This window comes from Lotus japonicus, chromosome 1 (assembly GCF_012489685.1).
Source record: "Lotus japonicus ecotype B-129 chromosome 1, LjGifu_v1.2".
In the NCBI taxonomy this organism is placed as follows: domain Eukaryota; kingdom Viridiplantae; phylum Streptophyta; class Magnoliopsida; order Fabales; family Fabaceae; genus Lotus; species Lotus japonicus.
In genome coordinates this window covers 2,685,245-2,706,319 of record NC_080041.1, presented here as the reverse complement: position 1 = coordinate 2,706,319, position 21,075 = coordinate 2,685,245, and the positions used below count along the sequence as shown (strand labels likewise).

The following is a 21,075-nucleotide window of genomic DNA, read 5'->3' as shown; positions in this document are numbered from 1 at the left end:
AAAGCAACCGTAATCTTTGATTATCTGTTAACTAGAATATCAGATTTTATTGATAAAGCTTCTGGTGTTTTCACGGCTTTGTTTTATTAAAATTCATGGCTTGTAAAAAAAACCAGATCTGGGTTGCAGGTTTTCTGGGTGAGAAAAAAGAGTTGAGAAAGGAGGGGATTGACCAGATCCAAGTAATCTCAAATTATGTTAAGTTAATTGTTTTGAAAATGTGTTTGGTCTATTTTGAGGTGGAAATACGTTTCTGATCATGCTAAATATTTGAGGTGGTCAGATCTGAAAAAAAGATGAGTTGTTGGAGATTGTTGATGAAGGTTGCAAGTAAATGGGTGTTGGGGTTGAGATTGAGGAGTGAATCTGTGAAATATCACCTGCTTGTTTTCCACTTCTTCTTGTGTTGTTGTTGCTGCCATCATATGATGATGATGATAATATGATGCTTATGAATGATGTAGTGCGTGATGATGGTGGAGATGAAATTGAGAAGAGAACATTGTTTTTTTAAGAATTTCATCAAACCACTTTGCTGTTCTGTCCACCGATTTAGCATGTTTGGGAGGTAGAAGATGAAGAGGAGATAGGAGAGAGAAGAGATTATGAGGAACTAGGTATTAATTAACTTAATCAAAATTATCACAAATTAATTGTTGTGATTAATAAATATGTATTTTTATTTTTATTTTAAAATCGGAAAACCTGCAATAGAAGGTCAAAAGGAGAGTAGTACAACTGATCCATGTTAAACGCGTCCCCCATTGAAGGCTCCACTTTCAACTATAAGTGCAATATTCATCACATTCCACAAATGTTTCGTCACCAACTTTCATTTCATTACGTATATATGGTGATCAGACAATGACACTTGAACTACTACGACTTGGCAAAGAAAGACTAGGGTGTAATAATGGTTCCTTTAATCAATGTACAGTTGTTGGCCACTAGATTAAAATGACCAAAGAAACTCTAACATAATGTTTGGTTGGAGGGGAATGGAGGGGAGGGGAGGGGTTTTTTAAAACTTAATATGTTTGGTTCAACTTTTAGAAATGGAGGGGAGGGGAGGGGAGGGGACCAAAATCCCTCCTAACCCAATTTTTTGTCCCCTCCAAAAGTGGGGGGATTTGGAGGGGAAATAAATTACTGGACAAAAATATCCCTATACATAGTTGGAATTCCAGTTCTGCCGACCTAAGCCTACTTTCATGCCTTATTCATCTATCCTTGCCGTTCCTCTCAGCCTCCCCTGTGCGAAGGCTTCATCTTCTTCTAATTTTCGTCAGATCTATCAAACCAAAACTTAATTTTCTCTTGGTTTATTTTTATGCAATCGCCAATCGCACAGACCCATTCTCACGCACGCCACCTTGCTGCCACTGGTCGTATATCCTTATCTCCTAGAACATGGACATACACTCACAAACCCCTTGTTTTGTTTTCTTACTTTAATTTTTACCAATGTTATTCAAACTTTTAGCAAATGATTATTATTATACAGTGATTTTATGAAATTCTATTATGGATATAAAAGTAATTTGATAATAATAAATAATAAATATTGAAATCCCTCCCTCACCTCCCCTCCTATGAACCAAACATAATAAATATTAAAATCCCTCCCCTCCCATCCCCTTCCCTCCCCTCCCCTCCATTAAAATCTCTCCCCTCCCCTCCTCTCCATTGAACCAAACACACCGTAAGCCAGCTCAATGAGTGGCCAATATCATTCAATGAGCAACTAGATTAAAGGCACGTTTGGTGGTCAGGATAGGCTATGATAGGATATGTGAACAAGATAGCAACAAGATATGATAAGAGTATGATTCTGTGTTTGAGGTGTACATGATAAGGATATGATATAATAAGGAAAAATATATCAAATTTATATTTGAATAAAAAATACATTTAAAAATTGATCATTCTATTAAATTTATTTTTTATACATTTTCATGAATGAGTCTATATTTTAAAATAACTAAAATTAATTTAAATTTTATGAATTAGCATATTTTATTGTTTTGAAGATAGTCTATATTTTAAATAAAATTATGCAATTAACCAATTGGTTTTCACTTACTTGTGACATGTGATTATCAGATCTCATCATTGCTAATATCCGAGCCTTAACTCAGGTACTCTCAAATATGAGATCTAAAATAAAATAATATATTTTTTTCTCTCCTTCAATACTAGAACCAAAATGAAAAATAGGAGGGAAAATAAATAATATAAATATATTGGGTATCGTGGGTTCAGTTAAAAGTAAAATAAGATCTCAACCACTAGAGTGAAATGTGCATGTTGAACTTATGAGTGCCTTAAATCCTATGTGGCAGTCTAGGCCCACAAAAAGTGAGTTAAGTCCCAAAATAAAATCACATCATTGGAGATGCTCTAAGAACTTAGTTCTTATTTTTAAGGACTAAGAACTCCACGTCATCCCCTCTAGTGGTTAAGAACTCAGTTCTTAGTTCTTAACTAAAAAATAAGAATTAAGAACCTTGCGTTGAAGATGCTCTTCTTAAGCACATGTGGCAGTACGAGCCCACATGAATAGTGATAAGAACTAAGAACTAGCATTGAAGATGCTCTAAGTGGCACCATTGAGGCTAGAAAATTGCAAAAAACTATTCCAACGACATTCTAAACACCACTATAAATTAACACTCACTTCAGGAAACATAGCATAGAAAAAATATAACAATCACTTGGTTAAGGAGGGAGCATGGCACAGTCTAGTGGCAAAGCTTTGGTTCAGTGGTTGGTAGCAGTACTGTTCATTGCCTTGTTGGGAGGTGCTCAAGCTATTAGATTGTGTAACATAGACACTAGTCAGCTGAAATCATGTCGTGCAGCGGCTACTGGTGAACACCCTCCACCACCAGATAAAAAATGCTGTGATGTTGTTCGCCAAGCCAACTTGCCTTGTCTCTGCAAATACAAGTCTGCTCTACCTCAATTTGGAATCAACCCTACAAATGCTATAAAGTTGCCAGGTGAATGTGGTCTGAACACACCTCCTGAATGTCACGTAAGCATCATCTTAAGCTTGATTAGACTTTGAATGTGTATTTATATCTGACATGTTTCGAGGATGAGCCTTGGCGCAACGATAAAATTGCTGCCATGTGACTACGCAGTCATAGGTTTGAGCTATGGAATCAGCCTCTTGCAAAAATGCAAGTAAGGTTGCCTACATTAGATTCACAAAGTGGATCCGGCCCCTCCCTAAACCTCGCACATAGCGAGAGCTTCATAGCAACAGGTTTGCTTTATATCTGACGTTTCGTGACTCGACCATCTCCATTTTTGCAGTGAAGTGAAGCAATTGATGAAGGTCATGCCCAATTTTTCAAGCACCTCTTAGTCTTCAATTATCTTCCAGTGTTTTGTCAACACTGAAGAAGCTTTAAGACAGTATCTGATTTCCCTCAAATAAAGGTTTAGTTTATTGTAGTCCATGTGTTTTGCCCTTATGTTTACAAGCAGATGTGTCATGTGTGGTGTATCAGTGTCTAGTACAAGAATACAAGAAATATCAGTTTTCTTTTCCCTCCTTGAGTCCTTGTAAACAAGAATATAAAGACATCTATATCATCCCCTTCCACTGCAATCTGCAATCTTTGTGATAAAACGCTTATTTCTTGGGTTCTAATTTCAAAGGGAAAAATCAATAAATGACTTGACAGGAGCATTTAGTCACTATTTTTTAGGCTTCATTCCAAGGAGCATAAACAAGCCGTGAAGACTAAGGATGATAATCCAAACTAAGATATTGTTCATAAATCATCCCACTTGCTCTTGCAGCTACCCAATAACACCAGTGACAGTGAGTATATGCACTATCAACCTGCAAAATTTCCATAACAATCATAAACTCAATCTTCTGCTGCCAGTTAGCTGCAAGAATCTTGATGAAGAAAATACAAAGAAAATTTTCCAAAAGCGCGAACCGTGTGTGGTTTGCTGTGTTAGAGGCTTAGAGCACCCCGCAACTATATTATTAAGCTTCCAAAGAATATGATTAACCAAGTAAAATCTAACAATTTATCATCTGATAGTTAATTTTGATTTAATTGGATGCATATATTACAAATTTTTCATTTTTTTAAGTGGATTTTATTCAATTAAGAAGAAGCTGCTGATGTTACATTTTTTTCTTATTACAAATTTTACATTGTTGATACATATATGACTATATGAGTGTTTCTAAATCACCTAGGTAAATATTGGATAATGTTCACACAAAACCCCTATTGGCTAGGTTGGTCAAACAAGACAATGATCTTAATCAGATTTGGAGAATATATTTTCATGAACGTGGAATGATTAATTTGTTATGGCTTAAATAAACAGGTATTGTTACTAGTTAGTGCCTAGTGGTGTGACACCAGTCACCAGCCACCGTCAAACCGAACGATTTGTGGTCGGTGCCAGGAAACAGAGTGAGCGACCATGGTCTAATGACATGGAACAATAACCATGTGCCTCCACGACATCAAATTCTATGTCATATATCTTAATTTTCTTGTTGTCACTATGTTAAATGATTTTTTTTATATAGATGTCCTCCTGTGGAGATAATCATGTTCGAGCCGGGAATATCTACATCATGGTAAGGCTAACTCTCCCAACAAGATTTTTTCGCCCACAAGACTCGAATTTGAGATATTGCTTAAGAGGAATCAAGCATGTATCACTTAAACCAATCACCTCTTAGTTATCTTTTTTTTTTTTTGGTCACTGAATAATACTTCATTGATAAAAGGCCGTAGCCTTGGGCCCAAAGATGGGAGGTACATGAGAAAAGGCAAGAAACAGGGACCCGACATAGCGTGGTCAAAGCTGCAGGAGCACATGCTCAATAACTCCAAAATAACAGAACAGACAAGGTAGTTGGAACACATAAGCAATATACATAAACAATATACTAGTGGAGTAATAATTGAGACATGGCACCGTTGGAGGGACCAATAGCCAGCCAAAGTTCAATAAACATAACAAGAGAAAGCACAAGTTACAGAACTTCTGGTGGTCACCATCTCCAATCTGCAGTAAAATTTGCAAAGATAAACCTCCCATCCTTGACTATATTGCTTGGTTACGAGGGGGGATACACCGTGCATCTTCCACCAAGGCCCGAGCTATTGGAAGAGGAGGGGAGAAGAGCCAGTTCCAATTGAGAAGATCTTGAGAACACATCTTAAATGATTTATTATAAGCAAATGCATCAGCTACAAAATCTAATAAAAATATGTCAAAAAGGCTTGTGCACTTTTATTATTTTTTTTTTCAAAAGGCTTGTGGTTCTCTCTTTTGTTTTGTGGATCCCTATTGAATAGCCTTTCTTCTGTAATAATGGGCATCGTCTAAGAAAACTAAGACTGTTTTTGGTGGGGCTTTGAGTATGACCCAAAAAAAAGTGGGGCTTTAGAAAACTTTGTAATCTCTTAGAGGGGGGTATGAATAAGAATTCTTTAAAAATTTAGACAAAATAATTTTAAAATTGAATGTTTTTTACTTTTATCTGAATGGACAAATAAATATTGAATCTAGTCCTATTAAAAGTGTTCACGTTTTAGAAATAGACCAATAAAGAAATAACAAAAATACATACATTAGACTTTGTTTGTGGAGAAGTGAAATGCTAATATTCCACAACACATGTCAATCCGTGACTAATAATTATCTTTTAGCTATGTATCATACATAGCCCATATAGAATGCTTCACTTTCAACTTCAATTATATGTTGTTTTTTAGCATAAGTGCAAATATTCATCACATTCCACAAATTATGTTTCATCACCAACTTTCATTTCATTACATATATATGGTGATCAGATGATGACACTTGAACTACTACGCCTTCACGGGCTATCTTTGACAATTGAAGGCATTTCATCTGAGCCTCCTATTAATTGATTCTATTTTTAGGCAAAGAAACACTAGGGTGAAATTAATCTAGGGGACTCAATGAGCAAATGTCCTGTTGTTGGCTATTGATTCTTCCTTTACTCAAGCATAAAAAAATTATCAGTTTTACTTCTTTATTGTTAACTTTGGCATTTTTATCAAACAAAAACCCAAGGAAAAAAAATTGGATACCCACTAGAAAGTATGAAAACGGTAAATATCACATCCCAAGACATTTTTGTTGTTGTTCAACAATAAGCGCATCGAAATGTGTAACTTTTTTTCATTTTCATATTTTCTAGCAGGTATTCAAATTAATAGACTCATTGTTTGAATAGTCATAACACACTATGTTTAACATGAACCATTTTTTAGAAGTATAATATTTTCACATCCAAATCACTTTTCCTATCATTTCCACCCATTTTATCTTCCTAACTTTCACTTTATTCATATCGCATCACTCATCATATTTCCACATCTCCCAATATTGTTCCCATTTGTCTATAAAGTTTTTTTTTTTTTTGAATTTCCATTTGTCTATAAAGTTGGATGTGGAAGAGTGTAACAAAGTACATCAATATATCATTACTCTATTCATACAAGACAAAACATTTTGTTTTGTTATGATTACAATCACTATTTCTAATGTGAATCTATCTCGTGAACTTCTACAGACTGGACTCACATGACTTCAATAGCACTAAGTGGCACTATTGAGGCTAGAAAGTTGCAAATAACTATTCCAAAAACATTCTGAACACCACTATAAATTAACACTCACTAAGGAAACAGAACATAGAAAAACTAGACCAATCACTTGGTTAAGGAGAGAGAATGGCACAGTCTAGTGGCAAAGCTTTGGTTCAGTGGTTAGCAGCAGCACTGTTCATTGCTTTGTTGGGAGGTGCTCAAGCTGTTGCATTGTGTAACATAGACACTAGTCAGCTGAAATCATGTCGTGCAGCGGCTACTGGTGAACACCCTCCACCACCAGATAAAAATTGTTGTGATGTTGTTCGCCAAGCCAACTTGCCTTGTCTCTGCAAATACAAGTCTGCTCTACCTTCATTTGGAATCAACCCTACACAAGCTTTGAAGTTGCCAAGTGAATGTGGTCTGAGCACACCTCCGGAATGTCAGGTTAGCATCATCTTAAGCCTGAATAGACTTTGAATATGTGTATTTATATCTGACATGTTTGGAGGATGAGCCCTGGCGCAACGATAAGGTTGCTGCCATGTGACTTCGCAGTCACAGGTTTGAGCTGTGGAATCAGCTTCTTGCAAAAATGCAAGTAAGGTTGCGCCTACATTAGCTTCACAAAGTGGGTATGGCCCCTCCCTAAACCTCGCACATAGCGAGTGCTTCATTTCATCAGGTTTGCTTTATATCTGACATGTTTCGTGACTCAACCATCTTCATTTTTGCAGTGAAGTGAAGCAATTGATGAAGGTCATGCCCATTTTACAAGCACCTCTTAGTCTTCAATTATCTTCCAGTGTTTTGTCAACACTGAAGAAGCTTTAAGACAGTATCTGATTTCCCTCAAATAAAGGTGTAGTTTATTGTAGTCCATGTGTTTTGCCTTTATGTTTGCAAGCAGATGTGTGGTGTATCAGTGTCTAATGTACAAGAATACAAGAAATATCAGTTTTCTTTTCCCTCCTTGTATACAAGAATATAAAGACATCTATATCATCCCCTTCCACTGCAATCTGCAATCTTTGTGATAAAACGCTTATTTCTTGGGTTCTAATTTCAAAGGGAAAAATCAATAAATGACTTGACAGGAGCATTTAGTCACTATTTTTTAGGCTTCATTCCAAGGAGCATAAACAAGCCGTGAAGACTAAGGATGATAATCCAAACTAAGATATCGTTCATAAATCATCCCACTTGCTCTTGCAGCTACCCAATAACACCAGTGACAGTGAGTATATGCAGTATCAACCTGCAAAATTTCCATAACAATCATAAACTCAATCTTCTGCTGCCAGTTAGCTGCAAGAATCTTGATGAAGAAAATACACACTTCCCTATCGCTTTATGCAAAGTTCAAACTCCTGTGTGATATTCAAAAACCAGTTGGTCGCTAACTGATCAGCTTCTATTTCCTCATAATCAATTCTGGCATCTACAAGCTACTCACATAAGCGTCTCCCCATAATTGATTTTGCCTTCACAATCAATTGTAGAAGAATTTCCAAACATGCATTTATATGTGCTTGATTTGAGCAACCAAGATAGTGGAAGCGAGTGCTCATGGAAGCTATAATGCAAACAGTTTTTACAGTATCATGTCCGCTTCCTAAGCCCAAACGCTCAATAACAAGCATATCAGTGGCTTGTGAAAGGAGCAAATTTGAAAACATTAAGCAAATTGACACCTGGATAAAATTCACATTGCCTTTGACCTTTCCAAATTTTAGGCTTGACAGAAGGGAAGCCTTAGTTCAAAGCACACTCCAACCAACTTTCTTTCCCAATGAACACCTCTCCTTCATAGTCCTTCTCACATTTTCTGCTTCTTCCCACCTCCCAATAGAGCTATACATATTGGCCATCATTATGTAATACCCATCATTTTCTGGTTCAGAGTCAATAGCACACATGGCAATTCTTATTCCCATCTCAACTTGATTGTAAGTTTTACACGCACCTAGCAAAGCTCCCCACACGCCGCCATCAGGAGAAATGGGCATGGATAGGACCAGAGCTTCTGCTTCTTCTAGATTACCTGATCTTCCTAAAAGATCTACCATACAAGTGTAGTGCTTTAAATTGGGTTTCACAGAATAGTTCTGCATTTTAGTAAACAAGTATTTCCCTTCTTCAACAAGCCCTGCATGGGCACATGCTGAGAGAAGAGAGAGGAAAGTAATTCCATTTGGCTTAACATTTGATTCCTCCATATGTTGGAATATCTCCACAGCAGATTTTGCATATCCATTTATTCCATAGCCTGAAATCATCGCATTCCAGCAAATAACATCCTTCTCTAACATGGAGTCAAATACCTTTCGTGATTTTTCTAGCTGCCCACACTTAGCATACATATCAACCAAAGCTGTGCTGAGGGGTAAATTGAGCTTAAAGCCTATTTCATTAATGTAGTGGTGGACTCTTTCTCCTTCCTCTAGAGATGCAAGGTGAGAACAAGCTGAAAGCACTGAAATAAATGTTGCTGTATTAGGCTTCTGGTCTTCCATAATCATTTTATTAAATAAATTTATGGCCTCTCCATGATGCTTGACATGAATATGAGATGAAATCAAAGTGTTCCATGAGGTAACATGTCTCTCCGACTTGTTAAATATTCTCCAAGCAAAGGTCATCATATCACATTGTCCATACATTTCTATGAGTGAATTGGTGATTGAGACATTGTCATCCATAAAACCTTTTATCGCATTGCAATGAACTGACCTTCCTAACTTGATTGCTCCTAACTGGGCACATGAAGCAATTGCCGAAACTACGCTGGTTGATTCAGAATGAATACCTAAATATTGCATCTCCCTGAAGAGTCCAATACACTCGATGTTCTTTCCTATTCTACCATATCCAGAAACCATGAAGTTCCAGCACTCTATGCTCTGTTGACACCTGTGAAAAAGCCTCTCTGCAAAACTTAACATTCCAAACTTGCAGTACATAAACAACAACGAATAGTTAACCACCTCATCAGGCTCACAATCACAATGTCTCCGCATGATTAATCCATGAAATGCTCTCCCTTCAGATACACCCAAGGAATTACCAAAACCTGAAAGAATGCAACCAATAACAATTCCATCTGGCTGTATTTGGTCTTCCTGCATGTCACAGAAGAATCTCATACATTCACTCATCATTCCAAACCTTGCATAAACACCAATGATGGATGTCCAAGACAAAAGATCTTTGTCAATCACTTCACAAAACGATCGATAAGCTTCTTGGGGTACCCCACATTTACAATACATAGACAAAACCGAAGACTGCACAACATGAGAACATCCAATCCCATTTTTCACAACCAATCCATGCAAACACCTACCATCTAACAGAGCACCAAGATTGCCACAAGCAACAAACCCATCCTCCAATGTTCTACTGTTAGGCTTCTGAGCATCATCATCATCATCACCAAGCCCATGCATCTCACGGAGAAACTTCAAACCCTTGTAACTCTCCCCATTTTTCACGTACCCACTAATAAGAGCAGTCCAGGCAACCACATCTCTCACAGGCATTTCATCAAACACGTTAAAGGCATTGTTCATTTGACCACAGCGTGAATAGAACGACACAAAGGAACACCCCACAGCTGAACTAGAAGTAAACAAGCCAAGTTTGGAAGATAAACCGTGAAGGGTCATGCCATGAGGGAGAAGCATCAAGTGGGCATAGGTAGAAACAACCATGGGGATGGTGAAGTGGTTGGGGAGAACATTGGAAGCGCGCATGAGGGAGTAGAAGGAGAGAAGTTGAGGGAAGAGGGAGCGAGAGTAATGGGATTGGATGATGGAGTTCCAGAGGAAGGTGTCTTTGGAGGAAGGAGGGAGGGAGTGGAAGATCTTGGAAGAGGAAGTGGAGTGGTGGTGGTGGAGAGAGGCATAGAGAGAGATGAGCTTGGCGGCGATGAAGGGGTTGGTGGAGTTGCCGGTGGTGACGGTGACGGCGTGGAATTGGAGGAGGGATTCAAGGGTTGTGATGCGCTTCGTGAGAGAGATGAGTTCAGACACTGACATGCTCATCACCACCATACCCTGCAAGCCAAGGTTTGATGCAGTGTCACTCTGTTTTCACCCAAATTCAATCACTCTATTTACATCATTTTCATCTGAACAAAGGACGAACCTAATACGACATTGCGTTGGAGAAGTTTAACCCTGATCATCAAACTATTGGACAGCGGTGCAGAAGTTCAATCCCGAGGGTGGAATCGTGTTCGTAAGTGTTCTTCATTCAAATGAGAAGTGAATTTTAATTTTTAAAATAAATGATTGATTTAACTTTCCATTTTATTTTTAGGGACTTTTTTTTTAAGAAATGAAATAAATTATAAGATTAATTTTTCGATGTATCAAATAAATTACATCACTAGAACTCAAACCCAGATGGGAAGAACTTAGATATAAGTTTTTCCTCATTTAGTGGTTATGCTGTTAATTTTGTGCAATAATGTTTGATAAATGAATTTATACCTTTACACCCAAATTTGAATGTGAATAAAATAGAAGAAAAGAAATGACTAATAGACATAATACATGGTTTGATGTGATATCAATTTCTTTTTAAGTGCATATGAGGTTTGTAAATTGTAATTGATGAAGTGTTTGGTGTGGTTCACCTTACCTCTTAAGTATGAGGTTGATGTTTCGATTCTTGTCAATGAAAATGGAGCAAATTTTATGTTCAGATATAGCTAGGAGATTAATCATTGTTATTGTGGCAGATTCTATAGTAAAAAAAATTAAAGTAATAAATAGTAAAGCATTACCTTAATGAAAAAAAGAAGAGAAGGTATATAGTGTGTATTATATTTAGGCTTAATCCAGTTTTTGGTCCCTACCCTTTGTCATAAATATGGCTTTAGTCCCTCGCCGGAGCAAAGGTGGGGATTGATCCCCAATTTTTTGCAAAATAGTTGGCTTTAGTCCTTCTGGCCGGTTTGGTCAACGCCGGAGCTCCGCCAGCTGATGTGGCCTTACCACGTCAATTAATGAGGTCCAAGTGGTTTTTTTTTTTCATTTAAATTCTAAAAAAAATATAATTAAAACCCTTAATTAAATCCTTCATTTAATTAAAAAAATCATTTTTCATCTTCTGGATTCATCCACACATCTCTCATCATCATCATCTTTCATCTTTCACCATCATCAACATCCTCCCCCCTCTTCGTTCAACCTCCCCCTGGGTTTCGATCTGCCTCAGCTTGGTGGTATTTCTAGGTTCGTCGTTCTTTTTTCTTTCAGATCTGCGATGTGGGTATGGTAGCGGTGGGTTGGGGTTATGGGTTTTGGGGGTGGGATTTTCGATGGTCATGGTGGGTAGGGATTATGGGTGTGGTGGATATGAGTTGCGGTGGGTGGAGAAAAGGGGGCCAGATTTGGAGGAGGAGGAAGAAGATGAAGGGGAAGCTAGGGTTTTTCGTGGGTTTGCTTCTTCTTCCCTTCTTCGGCGGTTGGTGGTGGTGGAGAGAAAGGGGAGATTAGAGGTGCGTGGTTTTAGCTCATCACTTTTTGAGTGGTCTACCCAGGCTTTGCTCTGTTTGGAAGGTCTGTGAATATTACTGGTTTACAATTTTTGCACTGTGTTTTTGTTGTTGGTTGCTATTAGTCGAAGGATGGTTCTAGGCACCTTGCTGGGTAGTCGTGAAATGGGATGGCTGGAACATTGTTGTCTGTTGTTAAAGCAAGGGAAGATTTTTGGATTCTTGTGGAACATATTATTTGTGCGGGTGTATTGCTGGAATAATGCAGCATTGATGGGTTTTGTGGGCAACATTTACAATTTGTAAATTCATCTCTTTTCATGGTTAGAGCTTAGATTTCATTCTTGTATCATTGTGTTGAAAGGTTATTAGATGGGTAATTGTTTACTGTGGAATTTTGATGGATTTTGAGTACTGGTAGAGGAAGAGGAGGAAGAAGAGGCTGGGAATAGGGTTGAGATATGGGGTAATTGGGTTGAAGTTAGGAGAATCTGAGTTTCTTTTTTGAAAAATCTGGTTTTTTTTTTTTTAAACCAGACATATCTGGGTTGAAGAATGAAGATGAATAAGAAGATAGATTTTTTTTTTGCCTATAAAAAAAATTAAGAAGGAAGTTAATTAGTGAGGGTTAATGGTGTTTTAATTATATTTTTTTAAATGAAAAAGAAAAAAAAAGCCACTTGGACCTCATTAATTGACGTGGCAATGCCACATCAGCTGGCGGAGCTCCGGCGTTGACCCAACCGGCCGGAGGGACCAAAGCCAACTATTTTGCAAAAAACTAGGGACCAATTCCCACCTTTGCTTCGGCGAGGGACTAAAGCCATATTTATGACAAAGGGTAGGGACCAAAATCTGGATTAAGCCTATTTATTATACTAAACGAAATTACAATTGATAGAGTTTTTGAGTTTTACTATGTTGCATATTGCTTTTCTTGCCTAGGGGAGAATGTCACAAAAAAGGTGTGTGAGAAATAACATCTTTTAGATCATTCATAGCATTTCGCTTTGCCATAAACTATATGCATGGAAGAACTCATCTTCACACACGTCAGTTTTTTTTAATGTTTTGTGTGAACATATGATATGATCATCATCTATATTAAGAAAGTGTGCTGAATATTTATACTAATGATTTATTCATAAACATGACAACAATATTTTTTTTAACGAATGACAACAATATTCAAGTAAATTAAAATAACCATATTTTAAGCTAAAATAAAATAATTTACAGTGAAATAAAATTCTCAAACAATAAAAAATTCAAATTCAAAATATGTAATTTTAGAATCATAATCCTATATATATGTTTTTTTTTTCTTCAAGAAATCATAACCCTATATTAAAATCTCAAAACTACTTGCCAATAATAATAGTCGGGCTGAAACTATTCACATTCAAAAATTGTTATTATATACTATTTCTTTGTTAGCTTGCAAGTAATATTCAAAAACACTAACAGAATAAGACCATACTGTGAAGGATGTTAATCCAATAACACAAGAAACTAATTAACTAACTCAAGTGGTAGGAGCCGGGGACATATGGGTTGGGTAGGAGGGTTCAGGGATCGATTCCTGGCGGGTGCAATTTATCTTTCCGATGTAAAAAAAAAAAAAAAAACCAAATGATCAGATAATATACCAGTGGACAGCCAGTCAGACCCAACTATCATCAGAAACTCACACAAAAAAAAGAAAACAACCATCATCAGAAACTTCCAAAACGAATTTCACACAGCGGGACAAAGAATATAGACAGTTGACCCAAAAACAAACAAATAAATACATAAGAAGACAATGACTTAGCTCATGACACCGATATTTAAGCCTATGATTCGCACTCAGAAAAAAGATAATTTTTTTAAAGAAGAAAAAAGATAATTAAAATCCAAAATGTAAGCATCCAAAATTAATTGAAGTTTCAATGATGAATTTTTTCCATCAGAACGCGGACATCCACAATATGTTGACCCTTTCTCCTTCTCTATATATAATTATACATCGCATTCATGTAGTCAATTCAAATCACAACAATTGTCTTAGTGGTCACAAATTTAGATGATTTCAGTCATCGAGGTTATAAGTTAATTATCATTGGCATCTATATTATATATATTATATGTATATGAGGAGGGCTCAATTTACTCAATGAGTAGGTATTTAAAGATACTACAAATCTTAACCGTTTATTCTATTAACAATTAAAGGTTAAGACTAATCCTTACAATGTATCACGTGACCTTCTCCACATCTTCTGAAGGCTAAACGCTCTAATTCCTAGCCGCTTCACCAATTCCTAATTTTCCACCATCAGTCGTTCACCCCTCACCTAATCTAGCAAACCCAGTTTCCATTTGAATCCTCACCATATCATTGATCTCAAAATCAATAGCGAAATCCAACAAATAACCACCCTTCTTGCCAGAACCGCGTGCCGCTACGGCCTACGAGACCATTCGCCATGAGCCACTAATCTTGGAGTATAAAATACAAAAGGCTTTACGTAAAGGAACTTGCACACAGAGACACTTTTTAATTGTGGTCCAATACAATTGAAGTTAAACTTTAGAAATGATAAAGTTATGGTGCAGAAAAATTCCAGTGCATTGGGACTTTGTAATAAAATTGAAGTGTGGTTAGTAACAGTGCAACTACAGATTAAGGTGGTGGTCAACAAATTTTGACTATTTCCTTAATTTACTGACGATTATATAGTTTCAATTTTTTCCAGAACTTCAGTTTGCTCATCGAGCTTATTTCGTGATTTACATTTTCAAAATTGACTTGCAAAGAAGGAGGAAGAAGAATCATGGGAAGGTTAGGTGATACATTGTAAGGATTAATCTTAGCCCTTAATTGTTAATAGAATTAATGGTTAGGATTTGGAGTAGCTTTAAAGACTTACTCTTGGAGTAAATGGAGTCCTCCTCTATGTATATATATGAAAAGAAAGTCACGTATTAAACTTTAAAAATGTATATGAAAACCTTTTTGAAAAAAACTTAATTTCCTACATCTCCATATATATATATATATATATATACTAAAATTAGAGACATATATACCCTATATTATTTTTTTTCCGACAGCAAAATAGCATTTTATTAAGTGAGAAAATTTCATGAGAGCAACCCTTTAATAAGTAAATCAAGACATCAAACCCCAAAGCTTATAATCCCAACTCCAACCCATCCTAAAAGGACACACCCAGCGCTTGAGTCTTGTTAAAACATTCCTAGAAAATATTCAATGGGATAAAAACCTAGAAACATATATACCTTATATTATAATGTCCAAAAATATTAAAATTTTAATCCACCATGTGCTCTGTTGGATTATTTTCATAATTCCATGTGCTCCCAAATCTCTGATTATATATGGAATCAATTACATGAATTAATTAAGAAAGGCAACAATTCAGTTGACTTAATATATTTTATTAATTTGTTATTCAACAATTAAAAGTTAAAACTACTCACATATATGCACAAGCATTTACCCTAAAATAATACCAAGAGCATTTGGACAAATAGTTCATATGAAGAAGATGAAGTTACCTTTAATTTTGAGGCAAAATGTGCCAACTCACAACATGGTTTGGATGGACGCTGATGAGTTGCTAATTAACAACAAATAATAGATTGGATTGTCTCTTGTATATATAACAGCACAGCACTTCTCCTCTAAACCTAGAAATTTAATTAGTTTAATTTCCAAACATACACGTTGTTAAGGCAAATACATAAACATACCTTACACGTCTATGATCAAGTTTCAATGAAACTGATAGCAATAGGTTGTTATAATGTTATCCCTAGTAGCTTCCATGACATGTATATGTACATAAAAATAGTATAAAAAATTAGTGGGAGTAATTAATAAGGACTAGACATAACAGTTTTTTTTTTGAATCGTTGAGATTAATGACCAGCTGCAGGTTCATGACAAGTCCTTTTTAAATGTGTGAATGAAAACACAGCTTTAACTTCTGCCTGCTAAAATATGTTTGAAGTAAACTATAACCCTTTCCCACATATAAAAGAAGAATTCCAATGATAGTATATGTATTTTCATATGAGACCACTAGCATGGTGAGAATGACAATTCAGAAAGATGGTGCATTATACTATGCCTTTCTCTTCTTTGTCCTTAGTTTATTAAATAAAATTTAAAGAGCCTTTCTTTTCTTATCACCTTCCAGCTAACCAAAACCATGCACTATAAAAAACTATCTTTCTAATTTTAATGAGGTGAACTCATCAAGTCATAACTGGCCTTAATTTGAATTTGCCATATGTCATGGTTGAGCTCTTCAACATAAATAGGCAATTTATGCACTTGGATCATCAACATAATTTAAACTATTGACCAAACACGTTTTGGTAACACTGATGAAGTTCTGATTTGTAAACCCTGATCATCAACAAATTTATTATTTTATAATATTAAATAGCAATCAAAACTCAAACACACACACAAACACACATATATATATATATATATATTCATCAGCACTTTAATTAAGCACAAAAATAAGATGACAATTGTTATTCAGACCCCCCACCCCTATTCGGACCCCTCAAAATTGGCGAATTGTCCAAAATGCCCATGTTTAAAAAAAAAACTTCTCACTTTCCCCACTAACTCCCCCCCCCCCCCCTACTTCTCCCACTTTTTCAAACTTCTGAAACCCCCCCAACCCCTCCCCCTCCCCCAAACACATTTAACTCATTCAAAATCTCCCTCCCTCTCTCACGCATATCCTCCACTGCCTCCGCCGGCCGCCGCCATCGCCAGCTACACCGCAACCGTGTGGAGTCGCCGCCACCCCCATCGCCACCTTCTGCTGCCAACAACCCAACATTCTTCCCGGAACCCAGGTTCGTTACGCGACCCGACCCATTCCTTTATGGTTTTGATCGCACCTTGTAGATGAGTCTGTGTCGTAGCTTGAAGGTGCGTGTTTAGAATGCACACACCTTAAGGGTGCGCTTGATACGCACCCTTAAGGGGCGACACAGACGCACCCTGAACGTGCGTCATAGACCCTTATCTGTCAAAGCTTCAATGCTATGTTTTTGTTCTGTTTTGAGTCTTATGTTTCCAATGTTGGTTCATATATGGCAAGAACAAAGAATCTGAGTTAGCCCCCGGCCAACCATTCTAGTCATGGTAGTAGAATCCCCCCACGACATCGGTACGTAAGGAGCGTGTGCAGCCGCTGCCCTACGAAAGAAAGAAAAAGCACGTAAAAGGCGTGACGAGGCAACCCGTAAAAGGCGTGCAAGTAGTGCAACGACTGTTGCCAGTGCAGTACAGGAGCCTGAGCCTGAACCTGAACAAGTACAGGAGCCTGAACCTGAAGATGATGATATGGTTGATGCAGAACAGGGTTCTGTTCAAGGAGAGGAGGAGAGTTCTGGTGAAGAAGAGGAGGAGGGTTCTACTGAGGAGGAGGAGGAGGAGGAAGAGGAGGATGAAGAGGATGGAGGACATACACAAGCAGATCAAGGTGAGGAAGATGATGATGATGACATATTCTTTCCTGGGGGGCCTTATGACAATACCTTGTTGAAGAGCTTCAAGCAACATATATCACTAGAGGTGTGGAAGCATTACAAGAAACCTACTGAAGTGCTTGATAGGGGTGTCTTGAAAACCTACCACCATGGGAATGCTATGCTTGGGAATGATAAGAAGAAGCATAAGGATGTGTTAAAATGCTTTTCGACTTATGTAAAGGGAAGGGTTGTGGCTGCTGGTCTATTGCCTTTGTTGACATGCAACCTTCCCTCTGTTGACAAGACCATGCTAACAGCGTTTGTGGAGAGATGGCAGCCGGATACATCCTCTTTCCATATGCCATTTGGGGAGATGACCATCACACTGAATGATGTTAGTTCTTTGCTACACATTCCTGTGAAGGGAAAATTCTTCATTCTCCCAGTCCTGACTCGTGAGGAAGCAGCCACTGTATTGCATAAACAGCTTGGTGTTACACAAGCAGATGCTGAAGAGGAGATTCGGAAGTCCTTAGGACCTTATGCTCGTTATACATGGTTGTTGAAGGTGGTTGAGGACAAGGCTAAGGAAGGGAAGACCAAGAAAGCTGCTAGAGCCTTCTTGCTGCGTTTGGTGGGCATGACGATCTTCTGTGGGAAGACAGACAACAAGGTGGATGTTGCATATTTGGGGATGTTCATGGATTTGGAAAAGGTTGGGGAGTATGCATGGGGCGCCATGGCATTGGCTTTCCTTTATGACCAGCTGAAGGATGCCACCAAGGTCTGCACCACTAGTCTTGGAGGATACTTAAATCTGTTTCAGGTATGATTCTACAACTCTTATTTTAGTTAAATTGTAATTAACGTAATTTAAGGTATCACATTTTGATGTATGATTATTTGATTACAGGCATGGATATTTGAGCACTTATCTGATTCATTGTTTGATAGAAACCTGAACAGGAAATATAGTGAGAAAGACCCGCGAGCTTGCAAATGGGTCACCAAGAGGTGGACTGTGGACCTACATACGAAGAGGCTAATCCTAGATGACCTTATGGATAACAATGTTATATGGACTCCATATGACGGGCATAGAGTGGATTGGCCCTTTCAGCAGGAGTGTCTTTACAGTGGGTGGATTCGGCATTCAGGCATCATCCGGCCATATCTGCCAGAGCGTGTGTTGATGCAGTTCCATATGCTCCAGGATCAACCCAATTTACCACCGGCAAACATTCCCCCTGTTGAGGATATTGATGAGAGGTTTGAGAACATGACTCATTGCGTGGCTGCACAACATACTGACACTCCAACGACAACACCTCACTACTTTGAGTGGTACAAGTCAATCTCACACCGCTTTGTGGTCCCTCCTAAAACAAGAGGTCCTGTGGCAGTAACTCTTGTGGTAAGGATCAATAATTTAATGACTAGTTTGATTTTGTTTATGTTACAATTTATGATTCTGTTTCATTGTTGCTTGTAGGATGTTCTCGAACAATTACGGGAGTTGAGTGATATCACAGTTGACCCCAGTGAGACCCCTCAGCGGATCCTCGAGGCAAACCAGCGTATGCAGGATATCATAATGCAGCACTTGGAGTATGGAGGTGATGATGATGACAGTGGCAGTGGCAATGGAGTTGCACTTCATGGTGGTGGTGGCCCTGACAGAAAGAAGAAAGGAAAATGTTCCATGAGAGTGCGACGTGTAACACCCAAACAATGTTTCATGCCAGGGTCCCTGTACACGACACAAGTTCTGAATTAATCACACTCTCAAGGTGCGTGTTAGACGCTTCTACATGGTGCGTTGCAGACGCTCCTTGGAGCAGCGTCTAAGACGCACCCTGAGAGTGCGATTTGCAACTCGAAACCAGAACCAGATATGAAACAGAAACATGATGAAACAAATATGAACATAATCATATACAAGAAAAGGACTTTATTCATAATTTTTTGATGATAAATTACAAAGTTTTCGAACATACAAGTACAATGACCCCCTAGACCCTAAGTCCTAACCCTAGTACTTGACATATACAAGTACAATGACCCCCCCCCCACATATGGGATACAATCAGAAGGGAGTCTTCTTCTTCTTCAGGTCCTCTTCCTTGGCTTCTGAGCTCTTCTTCCTTGTCTTCTCCTCCTCGGCATCCCGGATGGATCCAGTGCAGCCACCTGAGCCTAGGTGAGCCTTGATGTTTCCATCACAATCTCACACCGCCGGAGGGCATTTTCTACTGGAGCGTGGACCTATTCTATTTAGCAACTTTGAGTACTTTGAACAAGTAAGGATGAGCAAGGATGATCACCCCTACATTAGCAACTTTGGCACTCTGAATTTGAAATTTCACTTTCAAAGTACTCAAAGTTGCTAGTGTTGGGGATAACATCCACATAATCCCCAACCACTCAAAACCCCTTAAAAATAAGACATAAGAAAAGCATAGAAGAGGAGGGGAGGAAGAAGAGAGATTTTGTGTGAAAAATGAAGGATTGAGAAGCCCTTTTTATAGAGCTGTGGTGACCTAGGTTGTAACGACACACTTAATGACTCATTTAATGAGTTTTACCGATTGTTGACTCATGGTCAATGGCCGGTGCGTTGTACACACACTCTCAAAGTGCGTCACCAGCACACCCTCAGTATGCGTCAGTGTCGCACTCTGAAAAATGAGGTTCAAACTGCGACCATCACGCTAGTTAAAGGTGCGTTCGAAAGGGGTAATTTCGGGTTTCAGAAATTCTCTTCGGTCTAAATAAGGGGGGGTCTAAATAACAATTCCCAAATAAGATTACTACTTTCTCTCATAATTGTGTGTGTATTTCCAATTGACCGGCCAGGTTTTGTTTGAAATTATTTCTATGCAAATATGATTTCATGATAAGTTAATGAGAAACTAGAATTTAGCAACGTTGAATTTAATGTGAATCGAAAAAACAATATTTTTTTACATGTTAGTTTCAATATGGATTTAAGTTGTGCTTAACAGAATATCCAAATTAAACGCGCACTCATACATATTTGTTTTGGTGTTGAATCCAATGTGCTAATATATTTCGCAAATCTTAAAAGACTAATGAAAAAATTGAAATTTATCATGTTGAATTAAACGTAATTTGAAGAAATAAAATTTTGGCATATTAACTTTAAGTGGATACGCTGCATTCAAACAATCTATACACACACCTAAATGCTCGTTTGGATTTATGTTGAACCCACACCTAAACCAACGTGTAAGATCGAATTCTACTTCTTCCATTCACCTTAAACTCGGTACTAATTCTAATATCAAACGAGACATGCAGCTAAGAAGAAATCCATATTAAAAGGTGCGTAGGATGTGGCATCCCAATGTCATGAGCGGTAAATAAAGAGTAATGATATATACACACCTCATTTTTTAAACACTTCATTTCCACCTCTTTTTG

General features: G+C 37.7%; 4 protein-coding genes across 4 annotated transcripts; 3 read left to right on the top strand and 1 right to left on the bottom strand.

Annotated features, from left to right (window-relative positions):
- The first annotated feature begins 2,685 nt into the window (after positions 1–2,685).
- On the top strand, positions 2,686–3,619 carry LOC130733048 (putative lipid-transfer protein DIR1). Its single transcript, XM_057585096.1, has 2 exons — positions 2,686–3,037; positions 3,322–3,619. The coding sequence occupies exons 1-2, from the start codon at positions 2,732–2,734 to the stop codon at positions 3,322–3,324; spliced, it is 309 nt and encodes a 102-aa protein (XP_057441079.1). The 5' UTR covers positions 2,686–2,731; the 3' UTR covers positions 3,325–3,619.
- A 3,139-nt stretch (positions 3,620–6,758) lies between these two features.
- On the top strand, positions 6,759–7,585 carry LOC130733047 (putative lipid-transfer protein DIR1). The gene is made up of 2 exons (XM_057585095.1): positions 6,759–7,064; positions 7,355–7,585. Exons 1-2 carry the CDS (start codon positions 6,759–6,761, stop codon positions 7,355–7,357), a joined length of 309 nt encoding a protein of 102 aa, XP_057441078.1. The 3' UTR covers positions 7,358–7,585.
- LOC130733046 (pentatricopeptide repeat-containing protein At4g39952, mitochondrial) lies at positions 6,825–10,941 on the bottom strand. Its single transcript, XM_057585094.1, has one exon. It carries the CDS (start codon positions 10,670–10,672, stop codon positions 8,378–8,380), a length of 2,295 nt encoding a protein of 764 aa, XP_057441077.1. The 5' UTR covers positions 10,673–10,941; the 3' UTR covers positions 6,825–8,377.
- Positions 10,942–11,946: 1,005 nt separating this feature from the next.
- Positions 11,947–19,408, top strand: LOC130732795 (protein MAIN-LIKE 1-like). Its single transcript, XM_057584782.1, has 5 exons — positions 11,947–12,187; positions 12,545–12,603; positions 17,708–18,457; positions 18,545–19,045; positions 19,124–19,408. Exons 1-5 carry the CDS (start codon positions 11,947–11,949, stop codon positions 19,406–19,408), a joined length of 1,836 nt encoding a protein of 611 aa, XP_057440765.1.
- Positions 19,409–21,075: the final 1,667 nt, after the last annotated feature.